The 25,137-nt window shown below is 45.5% G+C and overlaps 1 protein-coding gene across 1 annotated transcript in view; it reads right to left on the bottom strand.

Annotated features, from left to right (window-relative positions):
• Positions 1 to 25,137, bottom strand: part of LOC135873401 (sodium-dependent neutral amino acid transporter B(0)AT3-like) — a 91,416-nt gene that overhangs the window by 15,971 nt on the left and 50,308 nt on the right. The window contains exons 4-5 of the mRNA XM_065397864.1: positions 18,492 to 18,673; positions 18,053 to 18,163 (exon numbers count right to left, since the gene is read on the bottom strand). Of these exons, the coding sequence (XP_065253936.1) occupies positions 18,053 to 18,163; positions 18,492 to 18,673 (293 nt within the window). The remainder of the gene's footprint in view (positions 1 to 18,052; positions 18,164 to 18,491; positions 18,674 to 25,137) is intronic.

Genomic DNA, 25,137 nt, shown 5'->3' with positions numbered 1-25,137 from the left:
GCAATTGCTGGAGGAACCAACTAAGGGCAGAGCTCTTCTTGACCTGCTGCTTACAATCCAGGAAGAATTAGTAGGGGAAGCAAAAGTGGATGGGAACCTTGGAGGCGGTGACCATGAGATGGTCAAGTTCAGGATCCTGACACAAGGAAGAAAGGAGAGCAGCAGAATATGGACCCTGGACTTCAGAAAAGCAGACTTTGACTCCCTCAGGGAACTGATGTGCAGGATCCCCTCGAAGAATAACATGAGGGGGAAAGGAGTCCAGAAGAGCTGGCTGTATTTTAAAGAATCCTTATTGAGGTTGCAGGAACAAACCATCCCGATGTGTAGAAAGAATAGTAAATATGGCAGGCGACCAGCTTGACTTAACAGTGAAATCCTTGCCGATCTTAAACACAAAAAAGAAACTTACAAGAAGTGGAAGATTGGACAAATGCCTGGGGAGGAGTATAAAAATATTGCTCAGGCATGCAGGAGTGAAATCAGGAAGGCCAAATCACACTTGGAGTTGCAGCTAGCAAGAGATGTTAAGAGTAACAAGAAGGGTTTCTTCAGGTATGTTAGCAACAAGAAGAAAGTCAAGGAAAGTGTGGGTCCCTTACTGAATGAGGGAGGCAACCTAGTGACAGAGGATGTGGGAAAAGCTGAAGTACTCAATGCTTTTTTTGCCTCAGTCTTCACAGGCAAGGTCAGCTCCCACACTGCTGTCCTGGGCAACACAGTATGGGGAGGAGGTGAGCAGCCCTCAGTGGTGAAAGAACAGGTTAAGGACTATTTAGAAAAGCTGGACATGCACAATCCCATGGGTCCAGATCTAATGCATCTGAGGGTGCTGAGAGAATTGGCTCATGTGATTGCATAGCCATTGGCCATTATCTTTGAAAACTCGTGGCAATCCAGGGAGGTCCTGGACGATTGGAAAAAGGCAAATATAGTGCCCATCTTTAAAAAAGGGAAGGAGGAGGATCCGGGGAAATACAGGCCAGTCAGCGTCACCTCAGTTCCTGGAAAAATCATGGAGCAGGTCCTCAAAGAATCAATTCTGAAGCACTTAGAGGAGCGGAAAGTGATCAGGAACAGTGGACATGGATTCACCAAGGGCAAGTCATGCCTGACTAACCTAACTGCCTTCTATGACGAGATAACTGGCTCTGTGGATGACGGGAAAGCAGTGGAAGTGTTATTCCTTGACTTTAGCAAAGCTTTTGATATGCTCTCCCACAGTATTCTTGCCAGCAAGTTAAAGAAGTATGGATTGGATGAATGGACTATAAGGTGGATAGAAAGCTGCCTAGTTCGTCGGGTAGTGATCAATGGCTCCATGTCTAGTTGGCAGCCAGTATCAAGCAGAGTACCCCAAGGGTTAGTCCTGGGGCTGGTTTTGTTCAATATCTTCATTAATGATCTGGAGGATGGCGTGGACTGCACCCTCAGCAAGTTTGCAGATGACACTAAACTGGGAGGAGTGGTGGATATGCTGGAGGGTGGGGATAGCATACTGAGGGACTTAGATAAATTAGAGGATTGGGCCAAAAGAAATCTGATGAGGTTCAACAAGGACAAGTGCAGAGTCCTGCACTTAGGACAGAAGAATCCCATGCACTGCTACAGAATAGGGACCGAATGGCTAGGCAGCGGTTCTGCAGAAAAAGACCTAGGGGTTACAGTGCACAAGAAGCTGGATATGAGTTGACAGTGTGCCCTTGTTGCCAAGAAGGCTAATGGCATTTTGGGCTGTATAACTGGCTCTGTGGATGAGGGGAAAGCATTGCTAGCAGATCGAGGGACGTGATTATTCCCCTCTATTCGACATTGGTGAGGCCTCATCTGGAGTACTGTGTCCAATTTTGGGCCCCACATTACAAGAAGGATGTGAAAAAATTGGAAAGAGTCCAGCAGAGGGCAACAAAAATGATTAGGGGGCTGGAGCACATGACTTATGAGGAGAGCCTGAGGGAACTGGGATTGTTTAGTCTGCAGAAGAGAAGAATGAGGGGGGATTTGATAGCTGCTTTCAACTACCTGAAAGGGAGTTCCAAAGAGGATTGATCTAGACTGTTTTCAGTGGTACCAGATGATAGAACAAGGAGTAATGGTCTCAAGTTGCAGTGCTGGAGGTTTAGGTTGGATAGTAGGAAAAACTTTTTCACTAGGAGGGTGGTGAAGCACTGGAATTGGTTACTTAGGGAGTTGGTGGGATCTCCTTCCTTAGAGGTTTTTAAGGTCAGGCTTGACAAAGCCCTGGCTGGGATGATTTAGTTGGGGATTGGTCCTTCTTTGAGCAGGGGGTTGGACTAGATGACCTCCTGAGGTCCTTTTCAACCCCGATATTCTATGATTCTATGATCAACTGTGATATATGAAAATTGTATTTAACCTTCATTGCTTTTTTTTTTTTTTTTAGAAAAGTGTGTTTATTTTTCCATGTCTCTTGAATCCATGTGTTTAAAAAAAATTTCTAGCGGCACCAAAAAGCCACAATCACATAACAAGGTTTTATCAGTTAAAAAGGCGTACTAATTGCAGAGAATAAAAAGTAAAGAGATAATCAGAAAAAAGGGGAAGTTGATGATAATAATGAAAAATGAATTAGAAGTTAAGAAATGCAAACAATTGATAAAGGGAAGCTAAAGGTATCAGTGAAAGAATTCATGACCGATAGGGTTAAAAACAATGTCAGTGGGTAGGTGGCCCTCTGATAGGCTCCACAATGGGGAATGAGGCAACTCATGTTCACTTGGGAGTAGTTAACTCATCAAGTAACTGAGAGGTAGTTAATTAGGCAGGGAGGCACCCAGGCATGATAAAAGGACCTCAGTTAGAGGGGGAACTTCTGAGGAGAAGAGAAACTGCCAGAGAGGCAGAAGAATTGCAGTGATATGATCCCTCCAGTAGACTGGGGAGAAGCTACCAGAGAAGCCAGTGCTCCAAAGAGGGAGAAGCAGGGCCCTGGGCAAGAGGCTGGGGGAGCCTATAGCGAAGGAGAGGTAAGAAATAGCTTATAGAGCAGCACGGAATAGAGAATGATTGGTTCTGGCTGCCATAAACAAGGGCCCTGAGTTGGAACACTGAGTGGAGTGCGTGGGTCTGGGTTCTTCTACCTTCTCCAGCCAAGGACTCTTGAGAAGAAGTCTCTAAACCCAGGAGACCTAGGGCTGTCCAGCCCCACTAAAGCCATGTGGCTTCTGACTCTCCATTATCCTGGAGGGCAGAGACTATTAAGAGCCTGGCCACAGCTCTGAGTTTTAAAACAGTTGGCCAGAGAACTCTATGGCTCACTGACGATAATTTTTTAGTAGATCCTGGAATAGTAGGGAAGTTCCAGAAGGCAAGAAAACAAATGCTGTGTCAATATTTTAAAAGGGCTCAGATCTATGCCTGACACTAGTCAATATTTTCATCAGTTATCTGAAAGTAAATGTAACATCACTGAGTAAAATTTGCAGATAACACAAAGATTGGCAGGGTGGTAAATGATGATATGGCAACTATAGAAAGTGATCTGGGTCTTTTGGTAGGATGGGCCAATTGAAACAAAATGCATTTTAAGGCAGCCAAAGGCAAGCCCATGCACATAAGATCAAAGAATGCAGGCCACACCTTCAAAATGGAGGACTATATCCTGGAAATCAGAGATTCTGAAAAGGATTTAGGAGTCATAGTGGACAAGCAACTGTTATATTCAGGTTCTTATACCGTGCTCATCACCCTAATATCTGAGCACCTTTGTGCAGTATGTGTGACTAACATCTGCCAGATGTTTATTTTCTCATCCTCTGAGCTGAATAGTGTGATAATGTGGCAAAAAGAGTGAATGTATCCTTGGATGTATAAACAGAAGCACATTGGTGTCAACTGGCAAAGGGTTCACTGTGCTTTACAGGCAACTCCTGTCTCAGACCTGACAAACTCACTACACCTAATACACTGCTTTCATGGTATTTATCCATAAAAGTTAGCATGTGAGGTCTGTACTAAAAGCTTGTAACATATGACTATTCAATTATAGCAGATGTGTGTCTGGGTAATATTTAAGGATTAATGTAACTACATTGAAAAATTGTGCCCTTATAGTCTTGGCGTGAAAGTGAATCATTGGGGAATAATATATCTCAGAGATGGCCCATTCAAATGGGAGGTGGTTGTCATCTTTCCTTGGTTGGTAAGGTAGTATCTACCTTTGCACCAACCCAGAAGTCAATGGAAACCACCAAAGACAAACTATAAATAAGGCTGTGAGTCTTTCACGGAAGTCACAGATTTCAGGACTTCCTGCAGACGCTGGTGCAGCTGACCCCAGGGCCACCCGAGCCCCTGGGGCCAGCCACACCAGCCACTGTCCACCCCCCTTCCCCGCAGTGGCAGCGGCAGGGCCCCCAGGCCGCCCCCTCCCCTGGAGCGGCAGCGTTGGGGCCCCCGGGAGTGGCAGGGCCCTGGGCTGCCCCCCCGCCTTCCCCCCGCAGCAGCAGAGTCCATCAGAACGCCCGTTCCCCTCAGAACACCTGCAGCACCTAAAATTTAGTCGGGATATTTATAGTACAAATCATGGACAGGTCACAGGCCGTGAATTTTTGTTTATGGCCTGTGGCCTGTCCATATTACTAAAAATACCCATGATTAAATCATAGCCTTATCTATAAACAATCGAAACCACTCAGAAGTGACAAGGAATTCTCTGACAGAGAGGGGACTATCTTGTCTGAATAAAGACAAGACTCATTCGGTATATCTGGTGGTAGGGAAAGATACTCTGCATCCATTCACTATGGAAGTATCTTGATAAGCAGGGGTGCTTCATGGAAGACTGGCCCTAGCTCCTTGGGACTAGAAAGCTCTGTAAGAAACTGAACTTTGAGGTGACAATCTACTTTATTAGATAGTTAAGGTAGCTATTAATTGTACACCTAGTACATGTTTTCTGATTGTTTTGTGTGTAAGAAACATCACTCACACTTATTTCTATTTGAATCTCTATTTTTTCTTAAATAAATTTCCTTTTGTTTTACTATAATTTAACTCAACTGTTGTGTGATACAGAAGTAGTGATCAAGGTAAAATGGGTAAACTGTGGTACACTTTCCTTTGGGAACAGAAGATCTGGGATTTCTATGGGTAATCAGTGATCAGGGCTAGAAACCACATGGGGACACTTTGAAGGGACTCAGGGGCTGGGGTGCATCTATTTTCAACCTTCAAGGCAAAGGAAGGGTTGTTTGTGTTAGGGAGCTAATCCCCAGCTGGCACAGGCAAGAATCCCTCTCACTGGAGGCAGGTGGTAACGAGGTGACTCTCCGCCCCAGATGGCTTGAGAAACATCACAATAGGTCACTAATACAACATGATATAGATTGCTTGGTAAACAGGGTGCAATCAAAGGTGCATTTTAATAAAGCCAAATGCAAGGTTATACATGTAGGAAAGAAAGAATGTAGGCCATATTTACAAGATAGGGGACTGCATCCTATAAAAAAGTGACTCAGAAAAGGACTTTGCTCATGTCAGCCATGACCCCTATCAGTGCAGGGCTATTGTCAAGGGGGATATAAGGTGATCTTTATATGTATAAACAGAGGAATATTGAGCAGGAGTATTAAGGTTATTACCATTGTATTTGGCACCAGTGAGACCCTCTATTGGAATAGTGTGTCCGCTTCTTCTGTTAACATTTTAAAAAAGGATGTTGAAAAATTGGAGACAGTTCAGAGGGAAGTCCTAAGAATGATTTAAGGAGTTCAATCTATTTATCAAAGAGAAGATTAAGAGAGGACTTGATTGCAGTCTAGAAATACCTTCATCAAGGATCGACATCCTATCCTAAAGGACGATCCCTCACTCTCACAAATCTTGGGAGACAGGCCAGTCCTCGCTTACAGACAGCCCCCCAACCTGAAGCAAATACTCACCAGCAACCACACAACAAAAACACTAACCCAGGAACCTATCTTTGCAACAAAGCCCGTTGCCAACTCTGTCCACATATCTATTCAAGGGACACCATCATAGGACCTAATCACATCAGCCACACCATCAGAGGCTCGTTCACCTGCACATCTACCAATGTGATATATGCCATCACGTGCCAGCAATGCCCCTCTGCCATGTACATTGGCCAAACCGGACAGTCTCTACGCAAAAGAATAAATGGACACAAATCAGACGTCAAGAATGATAACATTCAAAAACCAGTCGGAGAACACTTCAACCTCCCTGGTCACTCAATTACAGACCTAAAAGTCGCAATTCTTCAACAAAAAAACTTCAAAAACAGACTCCAATGAGAAACTGCAGAACTGGAATTAATTTGCACACTGGACACCATTAAATTAGGCTTGAATAAGGACTGGGAGTGGATGGGTCATTACACAAAGTAAAAACTATTTTCCCATGCTAATTTTCCCCCACTGTTACTCACACCTTCTTGTCAACTGTTTGAAATGGGCCATCCTGATTATCACTACAAACGTTTTTTTCTCCTGCTGATAATAGCCCACCATAATTGATTAGTCTCGTTAGAGTTGGTATGGCAACACCCATTTTTTCATGTTCTCTCTCTCTCTCTCTCTCTCTGTGTGTGTGTGTATATATATATCTTCCTACTGTATTTTCCACTCCATGCATCTGATGAAGTGGGCTTTAGCCCATGGAAGTTGATGCCCAAATAAATTTCTTAGTCTTGTTACATTGATTTTTAAGGGAGGCTATAATGCAAAAAGAGCCCTGGTCTTGGTTTAGCACACAAAAAATGGAATATGGGAGATCTAGGTCCCAGGGGAACCTTGGGAATTGTAAGCTGTATCAAGACAGGATGAGAAGGAGTTCCAGGAAATATAAGGCAAAACCTTCCTTCAGTACAGAGAGAGGCCAGGGAAACCTATACCTGTTAGGCTCCATTCAGAGGAAGAAGACACTAGCGATGAAGCAAGATCTGGAGTAGGAATCTCCATTAAGAGTACTGGTGAAGGGCCAGGGAGCAGGCCTAAAGGGGCAGGAACTGAGGAGGAGGATACGATGTTTGAGACCGGAAAAGGAAGGAATCCAAAGAGGAGGGACAAATGACTATTGATATTACCCTTACATCAAGAAAGGTGATCCTGATCACAAGTGGTAAAGATTTAAACTTGTGGTGGAAGTAGAAGGTTAGGGCCTGGGAGGAGAGAACTGGTGTGAGCAAGAGGCCTGCTGTGCATTCCTGCTTTTATTGAGGGGTCCCAGACCAGGGGTTCCTGAAAGAGAGGGACAAAGCCCCACTTCCAGTGTTGACAACTCTTGTGTTTCTTGTGAGTCACATGAGTTTGGCTGGTGCAGAAGCCAAGGTCCATTCTCCTTGGATGATAGGAGAAGCTCCAGCCCTCTTGCAAATTTCAGCTCTGACTTAGGGTGACCACCTTTTCAAAAGGCAAAAGTGGGACATGTGTGGGCAGAGACCCTGCCCCCTGACCAAGATGGAATCTGGAGCCAGGCCATCGTAAGAGGCTGGGGTGCCTGAGAGCAGTCCCCAGCCTGTGTCCCCAACCCCCAAGGGCAGGTGGAGGGTTCAGGGCACCCCATAGCAGCCAGGGCTCTCTGAGCATCTCTTACCACAGCCCAGCTCTCACTTCTGACCTGGCCAGGGGGTGGGGCTTGGGGTGAAGAGGAGAAGCAGGAGTGGAGCCTCCTGGGGGGAGAGGGGAGCTAAGGCCCAGCTCACACCTCCTCCCCCACCACCGTGAAGAGACTGGTGCCAGCTCTGAGCCTCAGGCAGGCATGGAGCAGCACCGCAAGGAAACCTGGACAAATGCTATCTGAGTCATTCAGTTGAGGACCAGGACTTGAACTCTGTATTTTGGGATTGTCCTGCCCAATTCGGGATGGATGGTCACCCTACTCTGACTGTGGGAAATCCCCTTTTGACTGGCTGTTTTTCCCACTATCCCCCCTCCTGGGACATAGCAGCCAATCAGAGCTGGTGCCGGAAGGGCTCTCCCTCCTCCCCACAGGAGTAGACACCTCTCTCAGGCCTGGTCTACAGTAGGAGTTTATGTCGAATTTAGCACCATTACATTGGATTAACTCTGCACCCGTCCACACCACGAAGCTATTTAGTTCGACATAGAGGTCTCTTAAATTCGACTTCTGTACTCCTCCCCAACGAGGGGAGTAGCGCTAAATTCGACATGCCCATGTCGAATTAGGCTAGGTGTGGATGGAAATCGACGGTAATAGCTCCGGGAGCTATCCCGCAGTGCACCACTCTATTGACGCTCTGGACAGCAGTCCGAGCTCGGATGCTCTGACCAGCCACACAGGAAAAGCCCCGGGAAAATTTGAATTCCTTTTCCTGTCTGAGCAGTTTGAATCTCATTTCCTGTTTGGACATCGTGGCGAGCTCAGCAGCACTGGCAACGATGCAGAGCTCTCCAGCAGAGATGGCCATGCAATCTCAGAATAGAAAGAGGGCCCCAGCATGGACTGATCGGGAAGTCTTGGATCTGATCGCTGTGTGGGGCGATGAGTCCCTGCTTTCCGAGCTGCGATAGAAAAGACGGAATGCAAAGATCTACGAGAAAATCTCTAAAGCCATGGCAGAGAGAGGATACAGCCGGGATGCAACGCAGTGCCGCATGAAAATCAAGGAGCTGAGACAAGGCTACCAGAAGACCAAAGAGGCAAACGGACGCTCCGGATCCCAGCCCCAGACATCCCGTTTCTACGAGGCACTGCATTCCATCCTAGGTGCGGCCGCCACCACTACCCCACCAGTGACCGTGGACTCTGAGGATGGGATATTGTCGACGGCCGGTTCCTCGGACATGTTAGCGGACGGGGAAGATGAGGAAGGAGATGAGGAGGACGAGGCAGTCGACAGCGCTTACAACGCTGATTTCCCCAACAGCCAGGATCTCTTCATCACCCTTACAGAGATCCCTTACCAACCGTCCCCAGGCGTTAACCCGGACACAGAATCAGGGGAAGGATCAGTCAGTAAGTGTTTTAAACATGTAAACATTTATTTTTAACAGAACAGGAATATTAACAATATTAACAATGGGTTTTTCATGATTAGTTTGCCCTAGACGCTTCACATTTCAGTCCTTGGCAGTGCAACTACTGAAAAAAAATCTAACAATGTCCGGTTTAGCATGATTGTTTTGCCCTAGGCGCTCTACTGTTTAGTCCCTGCCAGTGCAGCTACAGTAAAATCTGGTCTATATGTCCGGGGATAGAGCAGAAATCCTCCTGGGACATCTCCACGAAGCTCTCCTGGAGGTAATTGGAAAGCCTTTGCATCAGGTTCCTGGGGAGAGCGGCCTTATTGGGTCCTCCGTGGTAGGAAACTTTTCCGTGCCAGGAGACCATCAAGTACTCGGGTATCATTGCCTTGCAGAGCATGGCGGCATACGGCCCTGGTCTTTGCAGGCTTTCCCGAAGCATCCGTTCTTTCTCAGTCTCTGAAATCCTCATCAGAGTGATGTCGCTCATGGTGACCTGCTTTGAATTAGGTAGGGGCATGTTAGTATTGGGACTGCTTGCCTGTTCCTTTACAGAACTGTAACCGGCGGTTTAGAGCCACGCGGTGGAGGCGGGAGAGGAGCAGGATACAGGGATCTTTCCCTGGGACAGCCGCGAGGGGGTGGGACAGGGGCAGAGTTCATGCTTGCCGGATTGCTGGCAGCGGGGACTGGCATTGCTTTGAACGTGAAAGGAGGCCAATGCTATTATTAAAGTTTTAAGCAGCCACAAGTCTACGGCTTACCATGTCAGCCTGTTACCCAAATTCCGCTGTCCTGTCCCGCTTGTCTGATCTGCACTGCAAGACCCCAGGCACTGAATGCGAAGGCCGAAAATTCGACGTTGTCCTGAGTGCGCATGTGATAGGTGCTGTGCATGGTCTTGTTCACAGAGAAAGACTATGTTCTTTGTTTACCCAAAAATTTATCTTTCTGAGGAATTCACTCCCTTTTTCCCATCCCACAGCTGCGACTGTCTCCCGAACTACCCTGGCATCACACTCCCAGAGGATAGCGCAGATTAGGCGTAGGAAGAAGAGGACACGGGAGGACATGTTCTCGGAACTTATGGGCTGCTCCCGAGCCCAGGCAGCCCAGCAGACCCAGTGGAGGGAGAACTTGTCCCAAATGCACCGATCACACATGGAACGGGAGAAGAGGTGGCGGCAGGAAGACCAGCAGGTGACTCAAACGCTGCTTGGACTAATGAGGGAGCAAACGGACACGCTCCGGCGCCTTGTGGATGTTCTGCAGGACCGGAGGCAGGAGGACAGAGCCCCGCTGCAGTCTATCTCTAACCGCCCTCCCGCGCCACAAAGTCCCATACCTCCCTCACCCAAAGTCCCAAGAAGGAGGGGCGGCAGAGTCCATGAAAACTCTCACTCCACCCCTGCAGACTGCTCAAGTACCAGAAGGCTCTCATTCCCCAAAATTTGATAAGTCCTTTCCTTCCCGCCTCACACAAGCCCCCGTCCCAGTTTCATCCCCCAGTTTCATGTGTAGTTGCTAATAAAAAATACGTTTCTGTTAATTACTGTTTCCATCATGTTCTTTTAGAGGAGAGTCTGTTTGAAGGGGGGGAAGGGGGTTGGTAATTGGACAGGACAGTCACCTTTACCAGGGTACAGACGCGGGGGCAGGTTCAGCAGCAGGGCACACACACATTGCATTCACTGCATCCTGGTCAGTCTGGGAGGTGGTTTTCATGTTCGGGGGGGGGGGGGGGGGGAGCGCTATGTGACTTTGTGGCAGGGGAGGGCGGTTAGAGATCTTATGCAGCGGTCCTTATCCTGGATCACAGAGCCACGAAGCAGGGGATCTGTAACCGTCCTCCCCCTGCCACAAAGTCACATAGCCCCCACACACAGAGTCCTGAACAGGAGGGGTGGCAGGCTCCGTTGAAACAACCAGTCCACCAGTGCGGAGCCTGTCATTCCTGGAGTTTAGAAGCGTCCTTTGCATCACTACACTACACCCGCTCCCCACCACAGTCTGCGTCCCAGGTTCAACACTTTCCCGCGAAAACAGTAATAAAGAAAACGGTGTTCATTAACAAATTTCAAGTGATTTTATTTTTAAACGTGTGTTGGAAGGGGGTGAATGGGGTATGTAAGTGGAGAGGATAGTGAACATTTACTGGGTAAAGAAACGGGGGCAGGTTCAGCTTCTCTGTAAACAAACTTAATAGTCACAGGTTACCCTGCTCACTCAGGAACCTAGCTTTCAAAGCCTCCCGGATGCACAGCGCGTCCCGCTGGGCTCTTCTAATCGCCCGGCTGTCTGGCTGGGCATAATCAGCAGCCAGGCTATTTGCCTCAACCTCCCACCCCGCCATAAAGGTCTCCCCCTTGCTCTCACACAGATTGTGGAGCACACAGCAAGCTGCAATAACAATGGGGATATTGGTTTCGCTGAGATCAGAGAGAGTCAGTAAGGTTCTCCATCTCCCCTTGAGACGTCCAAAAGCACACTCCACCACCATTCTGCACTTGCTCAGCCGGTAGTTGAAGAGTTCTTTTTCACTGTCCAGGGCGCCTGTATAGGGCTTCATGAGCCAGGGCATTAGCGGATAGGCTGAGTCCCCGAGGATGACTATAGGCATCTCCACATCCCCAAGAGTTATTTTGTGGTCCGGGAAGTAAATACCTTCCTGCAGCCATCTAAACAGACCAGAGTTCCTGAAAACACGAGCGTCATGAATCTTGCCCGGCCATCCGACGTTGATGTTTGTAAAACGTCCCCTATGGTCCACCAGTGCTTGCAGCACCATTGAAAAGTAGCCCTTTCGGTTAATGTACTGGCTGGCCTGGTGGTCCGGTCCCAGGATAGAGATGTGAGTTCCATCTATAGCCCCACCGCAGTTTGGGAATCCCATCGCGGCGAAGCCATCTATGATGACTTCCACGTTTCCCAGGGTCACTACCTTTGAGAGCAGTAGCTCAACGATTGCGTTGGCTACTTGCATCACAACAACCCCCACGGTAGATTTGCCCACGCCAAAGTGGTTCGCGACTGACCGGTAGCTGTCCGGCGTTGCAAGCTTCCAGAGGGCTATGGCCACTCGCTTCTGGACAGTCAGGGCTGCTCGCATCCGGGTGTCCTTGTGCTTCAGGGCAGGGGACAGCAACTCACAAAGTTCCAGGAAAGTCCCCTTCCGCATGCGAAAGTTTCGCAGCCACTGGGATTCATCCCAGACCTGCATCACTATGCGGTCCCACCAGTCCGTGCTTGTTTCCCGGGCCCAGAATCGCCGTTCCACAACATCAACATGACCCATTGCCACCATGATGTCCTCGGCGTGGGATCCTGTGCTTTGTGACAGGTCTGTGCCACTCTCAGACTTCAGGTCCTCACCGCGCTGCCGTAGCCTCCTCGCCTGATTTCTCAGCATCTGCCTCTGGGAAAGGTGGATGATAAGGTGCGAGGTGTTGATAACGGCCATAACTGCAGCGATGGTCGCAGCGGGCTCCATGCTCGCAGTGCTGTGGCGTCCGCGCTGTCACTGACCAGAAAAGTGCGCGAACTGATTTCCCGCCGGCGCTTTCAGGGAGGGAGGGCGGGAGTGACGGTTGGATGACGACAGTTACCCAAAACCACCCTCGACACATTTTTTTCCCCAGAAGGCATTGGGGGCTCGACCCAGAATTCCAATGGGCAGCGGGGACTGCGGGAACTGTGGGATAGCTGCCCACAGTGCACCGCTTCCAATGTCGACGCTTGCCCCGTTAGTGTGGACTCACAAAGTCGAATTACTGTCCTTAGTGTGGACACACACGTTCGACTTTGTAATATCGATTCCACATATTCGATTTAAGTAAAATCGAACTACTCTCGTAGTGTAGACATACCCTCACAGATGGGAGGAGGGAGCAGAAAGAGCCCATGAGTTCAGGGCAGCTCTGCTCCCCTTTCCTTTCCTGCAACACCTGGCTTGGCAAAAGGCTGAGGGGGGTGAAGGGCCCTTGGAGTTGCCCCCCCAGTCTGGAAAGGAGAAGAGGACCCTGCTGCAATCCTCGCTAGCCTAGAAGAGAGGGATGAAGAGACCCAGCAACTGCAGAAGGAGCAGAGGTGAAGTTGGGTGGGGTGCAAAATTGATTGATGGGCAGATGTGTGCATGAGATCTCATGCAGTGGGGGGTCAAAATCACTTTAATACATTTGGGAGTGCTGGCAACACTAATTGTCTCACTCACCCAGTGTGTGAGCAGGGAGCGTTGAATAGTCAAGAGACCTAAACACACAACATAATTTTAAAAATTCCTCATGATTAATGATTTTTCAGCCAGAGTCATTATTTTTGAACTTTGGGGTTAGCAATACTGCACCCCTCACTCCTCTGAATGAAGGTAGCAGGCAGAGGGAGAACATATGTTCCTGGAAGAAGATTATGGCTGGGGAGGGGAAAGGAATGTATTTTGTTTTTTCTGTACGTTTTGTTATCCTGGAAAGCAAAGACTTTATGGTTTGGGTGGAAAGCTAAACTGCATCAAAATCATGCAACTACCCCAAATGAAGGGAAACTGAAGTACCATAGTAGAGACATGATTAAGGCATTGCCAAGACCCTACAGTAAAAAAGTAATAGATCCATCATAGGCCTACAGATGTGGTATATGCAGAACTCTGAGGACTGGTCTACATTACCACTTAAGTCACTAACTTATGTCACTCGGGTGTGAAAAAGACGTAAGTTACACTCTCCTGCCGACATAGCTTCCACCTCTTGTGGAGGTGGAGTAATTATGCCGATGAGAGAGCGCTTTCTCGTCAGCATAGCGCCAGATGTAGTGTGGTAATGCTCTCAATTAAGTCAATGGGAGTACTACAGAGGGAGCAGCTGCAGGAGTAAACCTTTAATTTATATTAATTATACTTTAAAAGAATCAAGAACATATATTTATAAAATTAGTATTCACCACTTTCAACTTTGCTTTGACAGCATAATTGAAATGTTAGATTCATTCATTTTAAAATCTGATTGTTCAATTTATAAACTAAATATTTATAAAATATAGCATCTTAAAAATATTATTTGAAACCATCTAGAAGGCAGGCTGGTATTTAATGCAATTTAATTCCCCTAGACACTAACAAGGTGAAACTTCAAAAGTTGTTTCCATTATTTTCACTTTATAACCTGAGCTATATGTTATTTCCTTTTGGAGTATGTACAATTGCAGTCTAAGGTTTAATGTGCTTGTGATGGGGTGGACTAGGTCCTGAGGCCCCCTGCCACATCCTGCCCCAGAAAAGGACAGTAGAGCGGTCCTCCAAGCTGCCTAGAGTGGCTGTGTGGGAAGCAGCCAATCGGGACCCAGCAGGCTAGTGTAAGAAGAGCTGCAAGGCCAGTATGAGTCCAGTCCCTTGCTTGGAGGAGAGTGGATGGCATGCCTGGCTGGCTGAGGGAACTACAGGACCTTGAACAGGGCAGTGCTGCTGAAAGCCAGGGAGAGCAAGAAGGAGCTCTGAGCTGGCTGCTGGGACTTCATCAGGAGAAGACCCTGAGGTAAGGGTGAAGGATGTGCTGGAAGTGGCCCAGGGAATTAGAGCAGCAGTGTAGCTTAGATAAAGGGACATGGCATGTCTGCTACTAATTGGGACCTGGAGTAGAGGGTGGGTCTGGGTTCCCTCTCACCCCAGCCACTGGGAAAGTGGCCTGAACTTTGAGGCACCCCAGAAGGGGAACTGAACTGTAGTGGCCTAGCTGAAGCCAGAAAGGCCCTGAGAGGGTGAAGACACTGCCTCCAGGGAAGGAGGCCTGGAGCACTGCTCTGTTCTGGAGCAGGGACAACTTGAGAGAGATGTTACAGAGGGCACTGAGAGAGGCCCCTGTTGGACATGCACCCCGGAAGACAGACTTGGCTGGAGGGCTGAGTCATCGAAGACACACCAGAAACTGAGAGTGTGCAGGCACACTCACTGAGACGGGGTGCTCATGAGAGGTGAGTGCACCTTGTTACAATACTGTAATTATATTTTTATGTAAATAGAATTTGAAATCTTTTAGAAAATTTTAAGAATTAGATACATCTTGCAGTACAGGATTTTATAGTAGTTATTTTAGCTATTAAGACAGTGAAAGTCAATTCAGTAGTTTCGTGGACAAAACCCTATTGATCTGAACAGATTTTTAAGACCTCTGTTTTCCAATTTTATAAAGAAGCATTCTTATTTAGCTGTAGGAGAGAGACTGAAGTGCCATTGTTGTCATACTCCTCTGCTGACATGAATTTAAAATACTTTGTGTAATATTTAAGGACCTAATCCAAAGCCCATTGATGTTTATAATGCTAGGTTCTAGGATAGTTGCAACATCCCTGTAATGTAGTTTACCCTAAATTGCTAAACCGTACGCTCCACCTTAACAACATCTTAACAGTTTTTGCCTAGGAGTGTCCTTCTTTATAAAATAAAATTTCATACATGAGTACTGAAGAAACTTAATGTCACCATGTGGTGGTTTAATGATTTGAAGATATGAAGTATCAACCTTAAATCACTTTCTTAATTTTAATTTTTATGGGCAGATTTACTGGTACACTCTAGCTGCTTTACCTTACTATGGAGCCAAGCATATGGATCAGTTAAAACTTGATTTTTCAACTGCCTTCTTAGCTAGAGCAGAAGAAAATAGCCAAAGTGTACACCAGTTTCGTCCTCCCTTCTGTCCTCCAAAGTTCCCCTCCCTCTCATGCCTCCCTACATTACCCCATGTGCACCACCTCCAAATTCACCCCTCTTCTTGGACCTCCTTATGTGACCCTGCATATACACACACACACAGCCTAGATACCCCCTCCTGGCCTACCTGTGGAGTAGATCTGATGCAATGGGTAGCTTTTGAAAACATATTTAGGATTAATGGTCACTTTTTGCCATTTATTTTTCATAAATGAGTTTATCTTTCACAAACTGCTGCCCCCTTTCCATTTTTCTCAATGGGGATTGAAGCCATAACTGCCCAGAGGGAAGATGGTAGCCCACTATGCTATGAGGAGCCAGAGACACTGTGGGACACAAAGGGACTTAGTGGTGCCTAAATAATAGCCTTCGATGCCTGACATTCACAAAACCATTGTTCTGCTGCCTAACCCTGTCAGCACCTAATCCCAATTTCCCCCCACTGGGAATACACAAAGTTGCCTAAATCCTAACACTTCCCCACAGCTAGATGAGCTGCAAGGAGCCTTACCCCAATGTGATTTTCGAACTAGGCTTTCTCCTGCCTATCTTGCCTTTGTGGCCCGATCTGGTAGGCATGCTCTGAGTATGCCTAACCCACACAAAATACAGCTGGGGTGAGCCAGCTGGGGATTTTGGGGACTGGTTGGTGTGTATGTTCAGAATACCCAATATCCCAGTGATTAAGGCACTCACCTGGGAGATGTGAGAACAGAAACATCCAAAGCAGGGACTGCAGCAGTAAGGGATGGTAAAATGGTGCCCAGCTGGGCCACTCCTTCCCTGGTCCTAGAACAGTGATGGGGAGACCCACATACACTCTGGGGATACTAGGGTCCAGGTGGTGCCACTCCTCTCCTCCCACATCATGTGGCATTTGGGGAGAAAGGTAGAGAGGAGCCAGCCAGAGACTCCAGCTAGCAGAAGCAAAAGTAGCTAAAGCAGGGACCTGTGGACAGGGCCGTCTCCAGGCACCAGCCGAGCAACCTGGTGCTTGGGGCGGCAGCTTGTAGGAGGCGGCATTCCGCCCAATCCTAGGGCGGCACGGCCGCTGCTTTTTGTTGTTGTTGTTGTTGTTCCGCTCCGGCCGCCCTGTAGGGGGCAGCGGCGTGGAGGACAGGAGCGCCCTGCAGCAAGTCCGGCAGGGCAGCCCGCGTCCTTCCCTCCCAGCCTACCGGAGTGGTGCGGAGGGGGCACGGCGGGAGGGGCCACGTGGCAGCGCCCCGCTGAAGCCCTGGCCGCCCCCCTTCTCTCTCTCCCCCCGCTAGCCGGGGCACATCTGCAGGACAGGAAGGCACCCTGGCTCCGGCCGCGCCGCAGGTTTTTTTTTTTTTTGCTTGGAGCAGCCAGAAAGCCAGAGCCGGCCCTGCCTGTGGACATTCCAGGCAAAATCAGTAGATAGTTCTGACTTTCTCTGCCCTGTGCTGATTTGCTGTTTGTGCCAACCCTCCTCCTCCCTCAGTCTCTCTTCGCCTCAGCTTCACTGTACAGCTACACTTCCTGCCTTCTCCCCTCCCCACGAAAAAAGCAATTACAAGCTAAGTAGTTGTCTGAAAATGGCTACAAATGAGGGGAGCTGTGCCTTCAGTCCTATTGAGAACAATGGGGGATGGCAGTCATTTTGAAATAGGACAGTTCTGCATAATAAATCCTGATTCTTTCAGGCTCTGCTGAAGAAGCTTTCAATTATGAAGAATGGGGGGGGGGGAATTACCATTAATCTTTAAAAAAATCAAGTGTTTAATTCCTAAAGTGAATTATTTTTAAAATCTCAGAAGATTAATTTTTTACTCAGTAAGTACCATAATTTTCAGAAGGATACACATTTTTCATAAGAAGCTGAATCATCCTTTAAGTGCAAAACTCAATTCCACTTTAACTTTGGTGTCACTAATGATGCCTTCATAGTATGCTTCCACCTAAGCATATACTTAGGTTGGATATTAGGAAAAACTTTTTCACTAGGAGGGTGGTGAAGCACTGGATGGGTTATCTAGGGAGGTGGTGGAATCTCCTTCCTTAGAGGTTTTTAAGGTCAGGCTTGACAAAGCCCTGGCTGGGATGATTTAGTTGGGAATTGATCCTGCTTTGAGCAGGGGGTTGGACTAGATGACCTCCTGAGGTCCCTTCCAACCCTGATATTCTATGATTCTATGATACTGTATCATAAAGTATGGGAAAATGCTTAGTAAAAAAATGATTTAGTACTCCTTTCACTCTTATCACAATCTAAGATATATTCATAGAACTACAAATACTTTGACTGAAAAGAACCTTAGATGAAGTACTGGATAGGAAGTTTTTGGAAAAGTGATATTTGAAAGCTAGATGGCCAGTATAACTAGAAAAAAGTATGTTTTTGAATACAGCCAACACTGATACTTACATTAGGAGTGAAGAAGTAAACTAAACCTTCAGTGGCTCCTGGTAGAGTGAGTCCACGAATAAGGAATATAGTTAGGACCACATAAGGAAATATGGCTGTTACATAAATAGCCTAATAGGGAAATAAGAAAAGCGAGATAGAGACAACAAGGTCAATAGAGGTTATTTTAGTTACTACAATATCTCATTCTAGTACAATGTTTTTGAAGCAGCATATTGTAAGTATAACATGTTTTTTTCAGGAAGCAGAAAGACCAGTTAGAATTTGTTTTGTCATAAAATCCCTCCCTAAAATACATTTGGGGATATCTACTCTAAGAATTAGGGTTTGAAAGAACATACTTGTTTTTGTATTTCCCATGAAGATGAAATCTAGTACTTTAAGGACAAGAGACAGAGCAGCAAGTCAACTTTTCTAGGTGGTCTCTCTATTTCCTCACCTTTCCTGTGGATTCAATTCCTCGAATGGTACAAATGTACACAATTGCCCAGCAAATGGCCAAGCACAAAACTAACCACCATTGTAAGTTGCCATTGTCAGTGATATCAGAGCTTATGTTTAAAGCTCTCCTGTACCAGAAATAATTTACTGCAGTACTTTCATGGCATTCTTCAATGTATCCTGAAAAGAAAAGTATGACAAGTATTACTAAACTGGCAAGTGTGAAATTTAAACAATATCTCATTTCCCATGTACTGTGGGAACAATAATTAAGAAGCAACTTTCTATATTAGTGAAGAAAGGCAGCTATTCTGGAAACTTAAAATATTAGTCAAGACTAAAAGATCAAGGACTGAAATCCTCATCTGGGTAGTGTACAGAAGGGGGCCTTACATCATTTTTACAGCCACTCTATGGGACCAGTTTTAAGCAGCCTTGAGGAGCTATTCTAAATTGCACATGGCAACAATGCCTGCCCAATGGACTTTTGCAGCAGCTAGGGATTGACAGAGTGCAGAGGAGGCTATGCCCATGCCCCAATATATCATCCTATGCAAGGGCTGTGAAGGGGAGACAGAATGCTGGTCATCCTTCCACTGGTGAATTCCCTTATATTGAGGGACTCCTCAGCTGAAAACCACTTTCAGTTTACTTTGTGAAAGCCAGAGTTGGAGCCATGGGACCCAATATTCATCAGCACACAATGTCTGACATCTTTTATTCAGTTTCCAAGTCTGCAGTCTTAGCTAGGGCAGCAATATCCAAACTGTGGTCCACGGACCACTGGTATTCTCCAGATTGTTTTACCAGTGGTCAGTCCTGTGGAATAGAGCTGGGCAAATAACTGAGTTTGTGGTTCAGTGGCAGTTCCAAAAATGAAAAAAAATAATTGGTTTGAGCAAAACTGAAATTCAGAATGTTTGGCAAATCGGAAGTGTTGACAAAATTTTTTTAAATGGAATGAATCATTTTATTGTGGGGCTTGTGTGTGTGTGTGTGTGTGTGTGTGTGTGTGTGTGTGTGTGTGTGTGTATGAAAACACAGGAAATTAAGAGCTAGATTGACAAGACAGGAGGAGGACATGATGGCATGTGCATTCACCCTTTCCCCCCAAGGGGCTAGGGCATTCACCTAAGATACAGAACATAAGAATGGCCGTACTGGGTCAGACCAAAGATCCATCCAGCCCAGTGTCCTGTCTACCAACAGTGGCCAATGCCAGGTGCCCCAGAGGGAGTGACCCTAACAGGTAGTGATCAAGTGATCTCTCTCCTGCCATCCATCTTCACCCTCTGACAAACAGAGGCTAGGGACACCATTCCTTACCCATCCTGGCTAACAGCCTTTAATGGACTTAACCTCCATGAATTTATCTAGTTCCCTTTTAAACCCTGTTATAGTCCTAGCCTTCGCAACCTCCTCAGGCAAGGAGTTCCACAAGTTGACTGTGCGCTGTGTGAAGAAGAACTTCCTTTTATTTGTTTTAAACCTGCTGCCCGTTAATTTCATTTGGTGGCCCCTAGTTCTTATATTATGGGAACAAGTAAATAACTTTTCCTTATTTACTTTCTCCACACCACTCATGATTTTATATACCTCTATCATATCCCCCCTTACTCTCCTCTTTTCCAAGCTGAAAAGCCCTAGCCTCTTTAATCTCTCCTCATATGGGACCCGTTCCAAACACCTAAGCATTTTAGTTGCCCTTCTCTGAACTTTTTCTAATGCCAGTATATATTTTGAGATGAGGAGACCACATCCGTATGCAGTGTTCAAGATGTGGGCGTACCATAGATTTATATAAGGGCAATAAGATATTCTCCATCTATTCTCTATCCCTTTTTTAATGATTCCTAATATCCTGTTTGCTTTTTTGACTGCCGCTGCACACTGCATGGACGTCTTCAGAGAACTATCCACGATGATTCCAAGATCTCTTTCCTGATTAGTTGTAGCTAAATTAGCCCCCATCATAGTGTATGTATAGTTGCGGTTATTTTTCCCAATGTGCATTACTTTACATTTATCCACATTAAATTTCATTTGCCATTGTGTTGCTCAATCACTTAGTTTTGTGAGATCTTTTTGAAGTTGTTCACAGTCTGCTTTGGTCTTAACTATCTCGAGCAGTTTAGTATCATCTGCAAACTTTGCCACCTCACTGTTTACCCCTTTCTCCAGATCATTTATGAATAAGTTGAATAGGATTGGTCCTAGGACTGACCCTTGGGGAACACCACTAGTTACCCCTCTCCATTATGAAAATTTACCATTAATTCCTACCCTTTGTTCCCTGTCTTTTAACCAGTTCTCAATCTATGAAAGGATCGTCCCTCTTATCCCATGACAACTTAATTTACGTAAGAGCCTTTTGTGAGGGACGTTGTTAAAGGCTTTCTGGAAAACTAAGTACACTATGTCCACTGGATCCCCTTGTCCACGTGTTTGTTGACCCCTTCAAAGAACTCTAATAGATTAGTAAGACATGATTTCCCTTAACTTACTGGGCAAAAGACAACATGGTTTCTGTAATGTTGTTCTATGCGTCTGACAATTTTATTCTTTACTATTGTTTCAACTAATTTGCCCGGTTCTGACGTTAGACTTACCAGTCTGTAATTGCCGGGATCACCTCTAGAGCCCTTTTTAAATATTGGTGTTACATCAGCTATCTTCCAGAAGCAGATTTAAAGGACAGGTTACAAACCATAGTTAATAGTTCCGCAATTTCACATTTGAGTTCTTTCAGAACTCTTGGGTGAATGCCATCTGGTCCCGGTGACTTGTTACTGTTAAGTTTATCAATTAATTCCAAAACCTCCTCTCGTGACACTTCAATCTGTGACAATTTCTCAGATTTGTCACCTACAAAAGGACGGCTCAGGTTTGGGAATCTCCCTAACATCTTCAGCCGTGAAGACTGAAACAAAGAATTCATTTAGTTTCTCCGCAATGACTTTATCGTCTTTAAGTGCTCCTTTTGTATCTCGATTGTCCAGGGTTGTTTAGCAGGCTTCCTGCTTCTGTTGTACGTAAAAAACATTTTATTACCTTTTTGAGTTTTTAGCTAGCTGTTCTTCAAACTCCTTTTTGGCATTTCTTATTACATTTTTACACTTAATTTGGCAGTGTTTATGCTCCTTTCTATTTACCTCACTAGGATTTGACTTCCACTTTTTAAAAGATGCCTTTTTATCTCACTGCTTCTTTTACATGGTTGTTAAGCCACGGTGGCTCTTTTTTAGTTCTTTTATTGTGTTTTTTAATTTGGGTTATACATTTAAGTTGGGCCTCTCTTATGGAGTCATTGAAAAGTGTCCATGCAGCTTGCAGGGATTTCACTCTAGTCACTGTACCTTTTTAATTTCTGTTTAACTAACCTCCTCATTTTTGCATAGTTCCCCTTTCTGAAATTAAATCCCACAGTTTTGGGCTGTTGAGGTGTTCTTCTCACCACAGGAATGTTAAATGTTTTTATATTATGGTCACTATTTCCAAGCGATCCTGTTATAGTTACCTCTTGGACCAGATCCTGCGTTCCACTCAGGACTAAATCGAGAATTGCCTCTCCCCTTGTGGGTTCCTGTACCAGCTGCTCCAAGAACCAGTCATTTAAAGTATCAAGAAATTTTGTGTCTCCATTTTGTCCCGAGGTGACATGTACCCAGTCAATATGGGGATAATTGAAATCCCCCACTATTATCGAGTTCTTTATTTTGATAGCCTTTCTAATCTCCAAAAAATAACAGGAGTACTTGTGGCACCTTAGAGACTAACAAATTTATTAGAGCATAAGCTTTCGTGGGCTACAACCCACTTCTTGGTTGTAGCCCACGAAAGCTTATGCTCTAATAAATTTGTTAGTCTCTAAGGTGCCACAAGTACTCCTGTTATTTTTGCGGATACAGACTAACACGGCTGCTACTCTGAAACCTTTCTAATCTCCCTTAGCATTTCATCGTCACTATCACTGTCCTGGTCAGGTGGTCGATAATAGATCCCTACTGTTATATTCTTATGAGAGCATGGAATTACTATCCATAGAGATTCTATGGAACATGTGGATTCATTTAAGATTTTTACTTCATTTGATTCTACATTTTCTTTCACATATCGTGCCACTGCTCCCCCCCCCATATGATCTGTTCTGTCCTTCCGATATATTTTGTACCCCAGAATGACAGGAAACTCTGGAGTAGGAATTTGAGCCAAGATCTCCCCACCCTCACCCCCTTAAGTGAGTGCACTAATCCCAGACTTGTAGGTATTCTGGGCTGGAGCTCGTTTGCGATTCTGGGGGGATTGCATGGTCACCTGAGCTCGCCATGCTGACCAAACAGGAAATTAAATTCAAAAGTTCCCAGGGCTTTTCCTGTGTACCTGGCTAGTGCATCGGAGTTGAAAGTGCTGTCCAGAGCGGTCACATTGGAGCACTCTGGGATAGTTCCCGGAAGCCAATAACGTCGATTTGCGTCCACACTACCCCAAATTCGACCCAGCGAGGCTGATTTTAGTGCTACTCCCCTTGCCGGGGAGGAGTACAGAAATCGATTTTAAGAGCCCTTTAGGTCGACGGAACAGGGTTGCTTGTGTAGACGCATTCATTATAAAATTGACCTAACGCAGCTAAATTCGACCTAACCCTGTAGTGTAGACCAGGGCTCAGTCTCTTCTGTTGAAGCCGTTCTGGTTTGTATCAAATACTTGAGTAGTCATTGGGCAAAAGAGATGATGACTATAGCCTGTGCACAGTGGTTTTCAAACTGGGGTGCATATACCCCTAGGGATGCATGAGCTTTCACTGTGGGTACACGAGGAAAATCATCTAATGGCAGACAATGCATTTTATTTAGTAAGACTTGGCATCTAATCATAGGGTCATAATATACCTATCTCAGATGGGGATATGCGGTAGACTGCATTATTTGGAAAGGGATACACAACCTAAAAAATTTGAAAACCACTGGCCTAGGGTACTCGCCTAGGAAGGAGAGACCCAAGTTTAAGTCCCTGTTAGTGAGTAGGGATTCAACCTGGCATTTTCCACATCACAGGTGAGACCCACTAACCTAGTGTCTAGGGTTATGTGGCAGCAGTAGCTCCTCCTCAGGCACCATTCACAGAACAACCAAAATCCCTTTTTTGAATATAGCCTCCCACAATTATTTTTTTCTGAAACTGTTCCACTAATGTGTCAAATTCACAAATAGTTTTGGTTGACCCAAAACTGCATTTTTGGCAAATAAACTCTTCTTCCAAAAATTTGGCCCAGCTGTACTATGAAGCACTAGGGTCCCACATCAGTGTGGATGCCTGTAGAAGATGAGAGGAATAACTAGCTGAGCAGCAACGAGTAGGGGCCACTATAAGAAGCAATAACAGGGAATCATGACACCAGTCACCAGAAAACAGTTCCCTACCAGTAGCCAGGAGAGGGTACTAGTTGGGATCTGTTACAGATTACCAAATAAAATCAGACAACAGGATTAGTTGCTTATTTGTCTGTGTGAAAGAAAAAATGGGTGATGAGGGGTCATCAATTTGGGAGACGTATGCTAGAGGTTTCATTGAGCCAGGAGCAAAATATCACTAATTTCTAAAAATTATAGGTGGAGATTTTCTATCACAAAAGGTATTGCACTCAATAGGAGGCAGTACTACTACTTTGGACCGCATTATGGAAGATAAATATGAATCAGTCACTGGATTAAAAGTTGGTGATTGCTTCAGGGCTAGTGATCATGAATGACCTGATTATATTAAATGTGGACAGAGGACTGATCCAAAGAGTAATACATGTGCTTGGTGTTTCAGAATGCCTCATTTCCCAAGTATGGGGAAACTATGAGTAAAACTGATTGGAAGGGAAAAAATTAAACAGTAAAATGTGAATGAAAATTGGGAGCTCTTTAAGAGTTTATTAGATGGCCCAAAAGCCATAATCAAGGAGGACAAATTTGGCTAAAAACCTATCCTGGTTCTGTTGTGAAGTTAAGGTAGCAATTAGAAATAAAAAAAAATAACAAATGGCCTAACAATCAATATAAATTAGAAGTCAGGTGGTGCAGAAAATTGATAAGGAGAGCTAAAGACATTAGGGAAAAATCCATGGCTGTCAGGGCTAAGGACAATTAAGAGTTTAAGTATATTAAGAAAAAAGAAATCCTATCAATTGTATAGGCACATTACTACATGGAGATAGTATAATTGTTAATGATGCAGAAAAGATAGAATTGTTCAATAAATATTTCTGTTCTGTATATGGAAAGTAGGAATATGCACTGCCTCACATGATGAAAGGACCTTCCAGTCCATTAGTAATTCAGGACAATGTTAAACATCAGCTACTAGGGATAAACATTTTTAAATCAGCAGGCCTAGATAACATGCACCAAAGAGTCCTAAAAGAGTTGGCTGAGGAGACATCTGGACTGCTGAAACTCATTTTTAATAAATCTTGAATACCAGGGAACTTACAGAAGACTGGAAAAGTGCTATTGTGTCAATATTCAAAAAGGGCAAGCAAGAGGGCCCTGTTAACTATAGGCTGGTTAGCCTGACATCAATCCCAGACAAAAATAGTGGAAAGGCTGATATGGGATTCAGTTGATCAAAAATATATCACTAATGCCAGTCAACATAGC

This window comes from Emys orbicularis, chromosome 2 (genome assembly GCF_028017835.1).
Source record: "Emys orbicularis isolate rEmyOrb1 chromosome 2, rEmyOrb1.hap1, whole genome shotgun sequence".
Taxonomy (NCBI): domain Eukaryota; kingdom Metazoa; phylum Chordata; order Testudines; family Emydidae; genus Emys; species Emys orbicularis.
This window is presented reverse-complemented; position numbering and strand designations above follow the sequence as displayed.